Below are 12,474 nucleotides of genomic sequence, written 5' to 3' on the forward strand. Positions count from 1 at the left end.
ACTGGGCCCGTGAGCCACAACTACTGAGCCTGCGCGTCTGGAGCCTGTGCTCCGCAACAAGAGAGGCCGCGACAGTGAGAGGCCCGCGCACCGCGATGAGGAGTGGCCCCCGCTCGCCGCAACTAGAGAAAGCCCTCGCACAGAAACGAGGACCCAACACAGCCAAAAATAAATAAATTAAAATAAATAAATTAAAAAAAAAAAAAAAAAAAAGAATGAATGAGCTACATGTCAATTTAATAATCTAGCCAGGAGAACCTAGAAGGGTAGAGGAAAGTTTTCTTCCTCCCCAACAGAGCACTGATCATATGTCAGGCCTGTGTCAAATGACACGAACTTACACTGTTTTCATTAAACACTAGGTCACCATTGCCACCCCAGTGTGATAGCTGAGGAAACTGAGGCTAGGCAGTGTTCACTGAGTTATTCACGAATACAAATCAGGAAGCACTAGAGGCAGAAGGTTGTCTGTCTGGTTGAGCATCTCCCTGGTGCCTAGTCAGGGCCCCACATCTGTTGACTGATTGAATCAATAAACAAACCCCTGAGCATTATTTAAAAAAAAAAAAAAAATGATTGAGCTACTAGAAAATACAAAACAAAAACTGTGACATGGAGATTTATAGGCTAAGGTAGGTGAGGATATAGTGAAAGACCACTGACATCCACTTTGCATAACTTTTAACCTCTTTGTCCAGAAAACTTGATTATCAGGATATTTTGCTATGTGGTCACAGACCCTTTGGTAGTAATATGATGAGAATGATAGTGTATTTGTGAAAATTTTACTCCCTTTTGTAACAAACAAACCTCAAATATATATAATGACTTAAATACAAGAGAAATTTATTTCTTTTTCAAGTCCAAGATTGGTGTTCCTGAATGGTGGCTCCCCTCTAAGAGTAGATTCAGGGACCCAGGTTCCTTCTGTCTCGTGGCTCTACCATCTTTAACAAATGGCTTCTTGGGTTTTCCTGCTTATCTGCTTCCAGGCTGTGAAAGGAAAAGACCGTGAAGGGTCATCAGTGGGATGCTCTTGTGAGCCAAGCCTGGAAGTAGCACACATCACTTTAGCAATCCTTCCATTGGCTAGAACTCAGTCACTTGGGCACCGTGATCAAAAAGAAAGCTGGGAAATATAGTATGCCCAGGAAGAATAATCAGATTTGTTGACAGATAACCAGTCTTTACCAGGATAATAGGAGATCTGCCAGAAAACTATAGTTAGATGAATAATTCAAATTTCAAAGGATGGGGCTGAAATGGAGTTGAAGGATACAGAAACAACAAAGGTTTGAAACCCATTGGGAGGGGAAAAACAGTGATCATGTGGAGTGTGTACCTCATCTTCTTCTGTACATTAGAAAGGCATTTGACAAATACATGACATAGTTGATAAATGAAAACTGGGTGATGGTATCATTTAGTGGATTCATACTTCTTCAGATAAGTGTGTCCAGTGAGTGGTAATCATTGTCAACCATGAAGGCACTCTCTTGTGCTGTGCCCTGGGACTCTCCTTGCCCATGTCCCAAATATTTTTAGGAACAACTCGAATAGAGATAAATTTGTGGCTGAGTCAGGGAAAGAGCTACTTGAATGATACTTCAGTGAAAGAATCAAGAGTAGTTTCAAAATGATCTCAGCAACCTAGATCATGGGTCAGCAGAATTTTTCTGAAAACAGCATGGAAGTAAATATTTGGGGCTTTTGGGTCATAAGGTCTCTGTCACAACTAGTCATCTCTGCTGTTGTAGCATAAAAGCAGCTATAGACAATACATAAATGAACTGGTGTGGCTGTGTTCCAGTAAGACTGAATTGATAAAAACAGGTACCAGGCCAGATTTGATCCATAAGCCATACTTTGTTGAACCCTGATCCAGAAGTATAGGCTGAAATTTGAAGGCAATAAATCTAAATTTGTTTACTTAAGGCCAAGGGACAATGGGTCTAACACTGAACATGTGTGATATCCTTTCTAATCAAAATAGAGCTACAAGATAGGTATTATTTGCTCTTATTTTATAGATAAGAAAGCTACATCTCGAAAGTAAATAGTTTGACCTAGCTCTCACATCTGGAAAACACTTTATGGGACATCCTGCCACTTTAACAAATGTTTGGGTGAATTGAGAGTCACAGCTCATTGCTCAAGTCAAAGATGGAGTACTTCATGTGGCAGGACTCCCTGTAGAAAAGCCCTGGGTTCTTCTGGCTCTGCTCTTATCCAAGTGTGTGACCTTGAGAGATTCGCTTGACTTCTCTGGGTCTTAGCTAACAAATCAGCATATAAGAGGCTCAAATAGATAAACACCAAGGTCTCTCTCAGGTCTAACAGGGTTGCTATTACTAAATTAAGGGCAGCTTGTGAAAGAGAATTGAGACTTACTCTTTATAGCTCTAAAAGCAATTTTTTTTAAACTTCTTCTAATGTAGTTTTACCTAAAACCAATATATAAAACATAAAAATGACATTTTATGAGCATACATTTGTTTTACAAGTTCAAATTTATAATATTTTCTGATCATAAAGACATTTATTGAGAGAATTAGGCTGATATGAATGAAACTAAAGTTTCAAACTGGGAGTGATGGATGATTGATGGGTTCTTTTTAGCATCAGCACCTCAGCATTCTACTCATTGTGTTTTGGTTTGTTTGCTTGCTTTTGGTTGTGAAATGTCAAGAAAATTCTTATTCACATACATCATTTAAATGGTAAATTAATAAATATTCTTGGAATCTGAGAATACTTGTCAGAATATAGAAATGGCAAGAGAGGCCTGAAACACAAAATGCATGAATTTGACAACATAAATCAGGAAGTCTTTTGTATATTAACTTGGAATATATGATAAAAATCAATGTAAATTAAGCATTTGCAAACCGTTGTATCAGTCAGGGTTGGCTAAGCTTCTGCTGTGGTGCCAAATGAACCCCTAAACCTCAGTGGCTTACTGTAATAGTGTTTATTTCTTTATTTCTCGCTCATATTACATGTCCAATTCAGACTGAAGTTGTGGGGAGTGACTCTGATCCACGTAGTTTCTCAGGGATCCAGGTTATTGGAGACGGCTCCACCATCTCATAGCTGTGCCACCTGAAGCAGGTAGTATCCTTGGTTGCTGAGGCAGGGGCAGAGGCATATGGAGTGTAGAGCATTGGCTGCTCTAAAAAGAGGCTGTTTCTTTACACATGTGAGTGTAAAACACATCACTTTTGCTCAGTGTTTGTCAAAACTAGTCTTGTGGCCCTATTTCAGAAGTAAATGTGTGATTTGCGTGAACTAAATATGCAAAGCACTTAGAAGAACTGTAAAGGAGATCTCAAACACGACTCATAATCAAAAAATGAGGTTCCTGAGCCCCACCCTACAACCCCGGAATCAGGATCTCTGGGGTATAGTAGGGAAATCTGTATTTTTTTAAATGTTCCACAGCTGATTCTCATTATCAGCAAGACGTTACTGCTGTGAACAGGAATGTTTTTTTTTTTTTGGATCTATGTTACAGGTCCTAACTTTTCCCAGAATGCTGTCCTGTGACATCTTTTTATATCTAAAGCAGGATCTTTTTTTTTTTTTAATTTTATTTATTTATTTATTTATGGCTGTGTTGGGTCTTCGTTTCTGCGCGAGGGCTTTCTCTAGTTGTGGCAAGCGGGGGCCACTCTTCATCGCGGTGCGCGGGCCTCTCACTATCACGGCCTCTCTTGTTGCGGAGCACAGGCTCCAGACGCGCAGGCTCAGTAATTGTGGCTCACGGGCCCAGCTGCTCCGCGGCATGTGGGATCTTCCCAGACCAGGGCTCGAACCCGTGTCCCCTGCATTGACAGGCAGACTCTCAACCACTGCACCACCAGGGAAGCCCAGGAATGTTTTTAAAGTAGAGGAAAGGCAACAATTAGATCTATGGATTTGAAATTACCCATCTGCAGTGTTGGAGATGATTAAAGAGGGGAGAAACTAAAAGCTGGGAGGTTTCATGTCACACAACACATAGGGTTTAATGACCAAACATAAATGCATGTGTTTATGTATCATGCAGCCTAACAATGCTGCTGTACCTATCTCTGTATGTTTTAAGAATCTCCTCCCCAGCCCTTTCTTCCTTAACTCCAGAAAATTAGTAGCGTAGGCACAAAGTGGCTTCCAGCGTCTTTGTTCACTTCATTCATTACATGTTTTTCATGCCACTGCTGCTCATGGTGTTGGTTGTAGAGCCAGCTTAGCTCCCATAAGAGGCCCTGGGTAGGGAGTGGGGAGTGGGTTAGGTGGGCTTAGTCTGCTTCTCTCTTGAGAGGTAGCTGGAAGTGGTCAAACTTTTCTTCATGACTGTTAGAACAGCACAGAATCTGGTTCTGTTGATGTTTCTGTTGCCTTGTGAGAACTAACAGTAGATCTGCAGTGGGAGAGAGGGCCAGTGCATGACTCTTTTGAAAATCAAACCTATCTGGCTAGTGCTGGATCATTTAAAGATTGACCATCCAGGCTTGGGTTTCTCTTCCTATATGCAGTCTGGATTTTGGCTAATTTGCCTGGTATTATTAGCATCTTACCCAAATGTTGTTTGGGATGGGGAGGTGGGGAGTCAAGGAACCCCCATACACTTTAAGAAGAGGAGTAGGTTCTCTTCCTTTCAGATATTATGCTCAGCACTTACTAGTTTTCTGCTCATGTACCCCGGCTGAAACAAGTGGAATATTGATAAGAACTTGGCATTGCTGCCCAGAACTTTGTCTAAGAGAGATGCATGGACTTGTAGGCAGGTTCTATTTTTATTGCCATGCTTCATTTTGTCTTGTATTGATAAAGCCCAAAGTTCAATTCCCCCATAGCCCCTCCAACAAGAAAAAACAAAAGTAATACTATCCAATTACCAGCTACAGACTGAAGCTGGAAACTGGCATTTTGGTATAAAAATAATAACTAGCAACAGGCTTAGGTTTCTCCCAAGTTATTTTGCTCTTTCTTGTCCTTTTTGCATTTACATTTTTCTAATACCTTTTAAAAAAATACAGAGCAGAGATAGGGAAATTATTTCTAATACAGTCTAAACTAAAACAACTGATAACATACAAATATAAACGTTCGTAAGAGACTACTATGAACAATTACATGCCAATAAATTGGATAACTTAGGAAAAATGGATAAATTTCTAGAAAAATTCAACCTAAAACTGAATCATAAAGTAATAGAAAATCTGAACAGATCAATAATGAGTAAGAAGTATGGATCCGTAATCAAAACATCCCCAAAAAGAAAGGCCCAGGACCAGATGGTTTCACTGGTGAATTCTACCAAACATTTAAAGAAGAATTAATACCAAAGAAAACTACAGGACACTTATCTCTGATGAATATAGATGCAAAACTTCTTAACAAAATACTAGCAAACAGTGGGATTTATTCCTGGGATGCAAGAATGATTCAACATACGCAAATCAATAAATGTTATATACCACATTATTAAAATGAAAAATAAAACTAATATGATCATCTCAGTAGACACAGAAAAACCATTTGACAAAACTCAGTATCCTTCCATGACAAAAAACTCTCAATAAATTGGGTACAGAAGGAATGTACCTCAAAATAATAAAGGCCATATATATGATAAGCCCACAGCTAAAATCACACTCAGCAGTGAAAAGTTGAAAGCTTTTCTTCTAAGATCAGGAAGAAGACTAGGGTGCCCACTGTCACCGCTCTTATTCAACATAGTACTAGAAGTTCCAGCCAGAGCACTTAGGCAAGACAAAGAAAAGGCATCCAGATTGGAAAGGAAGAGGTAAAGTTACAGATGATATGATCTTGTATATAGAAAAATCCTAAAGACTCCATAAAAGTACTGTTAGAACAAATAATTTCATAAAGTTGCAGGATACAAATTGACAGAGAAAGTCAGTTTGTTGTATGCATATATGGTAAGAACTATCTGGAAAAGAAATAAAGAACACAATCCCATTTACAATAGCATCAAAAACAATAAAATACTTAGCAATAAATTTAACCAAGGAGGTGAAAGATGGCTACTTTGAAAACTGTAAGACATTGATGAAAGAAATTGAATAAGACACAAATAATTGAAAGGTATCCTGTGTTCATGAGTTGGAAGAATTAATGTTGTTAAAATGTCCATACTACCCAAAGTGTTCTACATATTCAATGTGATCCCTATCAAAATTCCGATGTCATTTTTCATAGAAATAGGACAGACAATGCTAAAATTCATATGGAGCTGCAGAAGACCCCAAACCGCCAAAGCAATCCTGAGAAAGAGGAACAAAGCTGATGCATCACACTTGCTGATTTCAAATTTATTACAAAGTCATAGTAATCAAAACAGTGGGGTACTGGCATAAAAACAGACACATAGATCAATGGAACAGAATCAAGAACCCAGAAATAAATCATGCATATACCATCAACTATAAGGGAGCCAAGGATACAGTTTAATAAATGTTGCCGGTGGACATATATACACTACCAAATGTAAAATAGATAGCTAGTGGGAAGCAGCCGCATAGCACAGGGAGATCAGCTCGGTGCTTTGTGACCACCTAGAGGGGTGGGATAGGGAGGGTGGGAGGGAGGGAGATGCAAGAGGGAAGAGATACGGGAACATATGTATATGTATAACTGATTCACTTTGTTATAAAGCAGAAACTAACACACCATTGTAAAGCAATTATACTCCAATAAAGATGTTTAAAAAAAAAATAAAATAAATGTTGCCGGGAAAACTGGATAGTCACATGCAGAAGAACGAAATTCGACCCCTATCTTACTACACAAAAATTAACTTGAAACAAGTTAAAGACTCAAGTGTGAGACCTAAAACCATAAAACTCGTAAAAGAAAACAGGGAAAATGTTCCTTGACACTGGTCTTGGCAATGCATTTTTGGATATGACACCAAATGCACAGGCAAAATAAACCAGTGGGACTACATCACAGTAAAAGAAATAATCAACAAAATAAAAGCAAACCTAAGGAATGGCAGAAAATATTTGCAAACCACTTATCTGATAAGGGGTTAATATCCAAAATATATATGGAACTCATAAAACTCAATAGCAAAAAACCAACAATTGAATTAAAAACTGGGCAGAGGATCTGAATAGACATTTTTCCAAAGAAAACATACAAATGGCCAAGAGTTATGTGAAAAGATGTTCAACATCACTAATCATCAGGGAAATGCAAATCAAAACCTCAATGAGATCACCCCACACCTATTAGAATGGCTGCTATCAAAAAGGTAGGAGATGAGTGTTAGCAAGGATGTAGAGAAAAGGGAACCCTCATGCACTGTTGGTGGGGATGTAAATCAGTACAGCCACTATGGAAAACAGTATGGAGCTTTCACAAAAAATTAAAATAGAACTACTGTATGATCCATCAATTCTACTTCTGGGTATATATCCATAGGAAATGTAATCACTGTCTCGAAGAGATATCTGCATCCCCATGTTCACTGCAGCTTTATTCACAATAGCTAAGACATGGAAACAACCTAAATATCCATCAATGGATGAATGGATAAATAAGATGTGATATAGATACACGATGGAATATTATTCCGCCATAAAAAGGAAATACTACTATTTGCAACAACATGGATGGACCTTGAGGGCATTATGTGAAGTGAAATAAGTCAGACAAAGACACATACTGTATGATCTCACTTACATGTAGAATCTAAAAGAAACTGAACTCATAGAAACAGAGAGTAGAATAGTGGTTGCCAGGGTCTGGAGGTTGGGGGAAATGGTGAGATGTTGCTCAAATGGTATAAATTTCCAATTTTAAGTTGAATAACTCGTGGGGATCTAACATATAACATGGCGACTATAGTTAACAATATTGTATAGGTGAAAGTTGCTAAAAGAGTAGATTTTAAACATTCTCATAGCACATATACAAAAAAAGGTAATCATACGAGTTTATAGAAATGTTAATTAACTCTACTGTGGTAATCATTTTACAATATATACTCCGATCAAATCATCACATTATATACCTTAAACTTAGAATATGTTATATACCAAAAAAATAAATCCAGCAATTCAACTTCTGGGTACAGAGAGAAATGAAAACGTACGTCCACAAAAAAATTTGTACATAGATGTTCATAGCAACATTACTCATAATAGCCAAAAAGTGGGAATAATACAAATATCCATCAACTTATAAATGGATAAATAAAATATGATATATCCCTATAATATTATTGGGCAATAAAAAGGAATGACATACTAATACCTGCTACAACATGAATAAGCCTCAGAAACATTAGGCTAAGTGAAAGAAGTCAGACACCAAAGACCAGATATTGTATGATTCCATTTATGTGAAATGTTTATAAAAGGCAAATCCATAGAGACAAAAAGTAGATTAGTGGTTGTCTATGCCTGTGGTGGGAATAGGGAGTACTAGAAACGGACAAGAAGTTTCTTTGGCAGGTAAGAGAAATGTTCAAAAATTAGATTTGGGTGATGGTTCAACAACTGTGTAAATATACTAACAACCATTGAATTGTATACTTTTAACAGATGAATTATATGGTTTGTAAAATCACATGTCAATAAAGTTATTTTAAAAATAAGGCAAAGGGTTGCTGGAGGAGGCATGCACGATATATAAGGACAATTTTTTTTTTTTCTTAAAGGATGAGAGGAATATATGTGGTGATATGGCATGATAAGGAGGAAGGAACCAGAGTGGAGAGAGAAAAAATAATAAAACGCAAAGGAATAATAAGGCTGACAAGTCACAGACAACATACGCCAGACTAAGGCCAAGAATTAATTTGGAGAAGGAGAGGCATGGACAAGAGTAAGGACTTCCTTCCTTCTGAGGCAATATATGGAGATGAGCTTGTAGATTAAAAAGGAAAGGGGAAGAAAAGTGAGAGTGTTTATATTTCATGGCCTATGATTTTGAGTCATTTAGAAGACCAAGTAACATGTTTGAGTAACGAATTTGGTAACTTCAGGAGGATGGCGATGGGTCAGACAACAAACGGGAAGAATAAAAAGGAAAGCTGATGAAATGAGTAAAAGGATTTTAGAGACATTAGGGCTTAGCTGAGTTTAAATAAAAACTTGTAAAGCACTTAATCATCAAAGTTATACATTTCTATCCAGCAGCTCTAGCTTTCTATGAAACAGAAGTAGAAAAAATTGATGGGTTAACTGCTTGTAAACCTGTATTTGAACTGGTAGAGTACAGGTTCCTGCTAAGGTTAGATGTAAAAGTGCAGCTTTAATCAGGTATAAAAAACTCAACCACTATTTTGGATATGATCATCACAAACTAATGGCAAATTTGAAGATGTAAAATATATTTTAGAAAAAGGATTTCACTGTAGTTAATCAGGATTAGACTTAAGTCATTGAAATTCAATTTTTAAAGCTTACTGAGCCTCTCTGAGATCTTGGAAGTGGTGCTAAGCTTGGTAATGCTTCCTTCCTTATCAAATGGAAATCGCAGAAAAACTGGCAGCCACTTACCACTCTACCACATGGGTTCCAAGGAGGTACAGAAGGAAGTCTGGAGCAGTGCTTTCCTAAGCACATCTGAACACAGGGATGGTTGCTGAATATGCATATTCCTGGGTCCTTATTCAGAAACTGTGAATCACACTCTGGGGGTACAGCCCGGACAGTCTACACATTTAACCAAGTATAAAGGTGATGCTGATGTTAGAATGGTGAAGTTTGTCCAACCTTTTAAGAATTTAAGCTGAAAATGGTGATGGTGGGAAAAAGATCAGTCAAATAATTTAAAGGGTGGGGGGGGGCAGGGCGGAGGATAATCTTTAACGGTTTGGCAAAATGCTCAAGTTCCTGAAAGATGTTTTCTGGACTCCATTGTTTGGTATGATTAGCTCTTCAACTTCCTAATTCAAACCTTTTCTTCAAATGCATTAATAAATTGGTAATTCCAAGAAAGAGAGTTTATTTACCGCATGGGAAAAACTAAAAGAGCTATAAACAGATGTGAAGGGAAGAGAATAACCAGATCTCACAGGAAACAAAATCGGGTAGTAAATGTCCGTCAAATGTCATTGCTCCTTCTCTGCTTAAAGGAGGATAAAGTTGCACACTGAAGCCCTAATTACCTTGCCTTACAGGACCAGAGTCATGGAATGTCAAACTCTAACATCAGTTCATAATGCCACGGCGAACTTCGAACGTGACGATTACTGCTTTATTTTACAAAGATGGTCTCATAAGGCTTCCTAGGAAGCATTTTATCTGGGTTGTTTCATGTTAACTACGACTGCAGTTTTACCTTAAAACTTAACATTCTCTCCTTCCTCTCACCCACCCCGCCCCCCAAAATTTCAAACTGCAGAAGTTTCCTGTGGATTGTGCCCCTCCCCCTAACACACATAGACTCACAGAAACTTTTGGACACACAGAAACTTTTGGACACTGCCCTCCTAGGCCCCCAAACTCTCTGCAAATCCAGCAGAGCCTCCCCAGGGTCATCCTTATACCCGGCTCTGCCCTCGGGTTCCGAGGCTCGGCCTCCTCCCCTTTCCCCAGCAGTCCCGAAAGTCCGGTTGGGTCGGGGCTGGGCGGGGTAGGGCGGGGCAGGCCTGCTCCATTGGAGTCAGGCACGTGGGGGGAAGCGGGTAGGTCCGGTTCGGCTTGCTACAAGGCCGCCGCTTTTCGACGCTGCCTCTGTTCCAGGAAGTATGTATATACTTTATAAGCTAAGTTGGGCCCGAACTGGCGCTTTGGAAGCAACAAGAAAAACTTTTCAAAACTTTTGTCCAGCTTCTTTTCCCCCGACGCCTAGTTCCCTGATGGTCCGCCCCGGGGCCAAGTTCCGGACGTCCCCTCCCCTTCCCCCTCCCCGCCTCCTGTGAGGCGTGCGGAGCCAGCGCCACCAGTGTCGGCTTGGACGCGTGGGTGGGCGAGCACCGAGTGGCCGTCTCGGCGGAAACCGTTGGCCTCCTCGGCGCCTGCCCGGGGGCAGCATGGACTACCTGACCACGTTCACGGGGAAGAGCGGGCGCCTTCTGCGAGGCACAGCCAACCGCCTGCGGGGGTTCGGGGGTGGCCGCGAAGCCCGGCAGGTGCGCTTCGAGGATTACCTGAGGGAGCCCGCCCCGGGGGACCCCGGGTGCGGGTCCCCGCCCCACCGGCCCCCGGCGCCGTCCAGCCCGGAGGGACCCGGTGAGCCCAGCCTTCCTTCGCGTCCCGCGCGGCCGACCCGGGCTGAGGGCGGGGGGGGAGGCGGAGGGGTGGGCGCTGCGCGGGGGGGCGAGGCCCCGCGGGCCGCCGGCGTGAACGGGGTGGGCGGGGGGCGCGGGCCGGGCGTTGGCAGGTGTGCCCGGGCCAGGATGGCGTCGGGACCGGGGCGAGGAGCGGAGGACTCGCTCTGCTCTGGGGACGGAAGACTTGCTCGTGTCTGCGTCGTAGCTCTTCCTGCTCTGCTCTTCCTGCTTTCTTCACCTATGCTTGACTTTCCTTACCCCACCAACTATTTCAACGGTAGGATCCCTTCGTTTTTCCCTCCCCGTGAAGAGGTGAATATTGAACCAATTGTGACGCTCGTGTTTTCCCTCTTGGAAATCATTAAGAACGCTGTGCTTGACTTGGGTTTGGTTTGGGTCATTGTTTTTATTTGATATTTGCCAACTGTTAGAATTCACATAAGCACTTAATACGGCTTTGGAAAAGAAAATGTTTAGCGTACACGGGAACCCAGTGGATTCTTGTGTCGTGTATTTTGAAAGGCTGCGTGTTGTCTTGAGGTGGCAGAACCTGGAAACTTTCCTCAGTTATCATTTCTACTGCCTGTTAAGTTTTCTTTCGTCATAGTGGCGTTGTACTGCCCTTTAAAAAACAGAATCAGTCATAATGAGAGGATATTGATATCTTAACGGAATTTTTAAAAGCACTTGCTGAAGCGGTATTTGCATCATGCATATGGTAACTTCTCCAATGTCGTTGGCTTCCCCTAGTTAATAAGTGGCAGACCTCTCCTAATCATATTTTATTCTTGTTACCTGTTTTAGTATGCATTTTGGTGTTATGAGAGTAAATTATGTGAGTGTTAGTTTAGAAAATAGAGAAAAGTACAAAGAATATAAAATCTATCCATAACCCACATCCTGACATTCATTTTAAAGCACTGAAACTGTGAGGACATCTGTTGATCTGTGTGTGTGTGTGTAATTTAAGCTTTGAAGAAACTTGAATATTAAAATGTAATTTTAGCATGGTCCCTTTTATTAATTTTTCTTCACTTTACATAATATCTTTTCTTCACAATTCTTGTTTATGGAATTAGAAAAATGAAAAAGGGGATGCTTGGTTTCTGCTTTGAAGGATATTAACCAGATGCAGAATCCTCTTAAAAGTGGGACCAGGGATGAGGACTAGAACTTTAAAGTGTTTGAATAAAGGATTTTTTTTTTTTTTAATGAGACCTCAGTTGACTAATTGAAAA

The 12,474-nt window shown here is 40.5% G+C and overlaps 1 protein-coding gene across 8 annotated transcripts in view; it reads left to right on the forward strand.

The window, feature by feature from the left end:
- OXR1 (oxidation resistance 1) overlaps positions 1 to 12,474 on the forward strand; it is a 452,616-nt gene that overhangs the window by 343,541 nt on the left and 96,601 nt on the right. For 2 of the 8 annotated variants that reach the window (XM_068525408.1, XM_068525412.1), the window contains exon 1: positions 10,917 to 11,195. The exons of 5 other annotated variants lie outside the window; for them this stretch is intronic. In XM_068525408.1, the coding sequence (XP_068381509.1) occupies positions 10,997 to 11,195 (199 nt within the window). In that variant the 5' untranslated portion in view covers positions 10,917 to 10,996. Of the gene's footprint in view, positions 1 to 10,890; positions 11,196 to 12,474 lie in introns of those variants that run through there. One more of the 8 variants, XM_068525414.1, reaches the window with a different exon arrangement.

The sequence above is a fragment of the Eschrichtius robustus genome, chromosome 17 (assembly GCF_028021215.1).
Source record: "Eschrichtius robustus isolate mEscRob2 chromosome 17, mEscRob2.pri, whole genome shotgun sequence".
NCBI lineage: Eukaryota > Metazoa > Chordata > Mammalia > Artiodactyla > Eschrichtiidae > Eschrichtius > Eschrichtius robustus.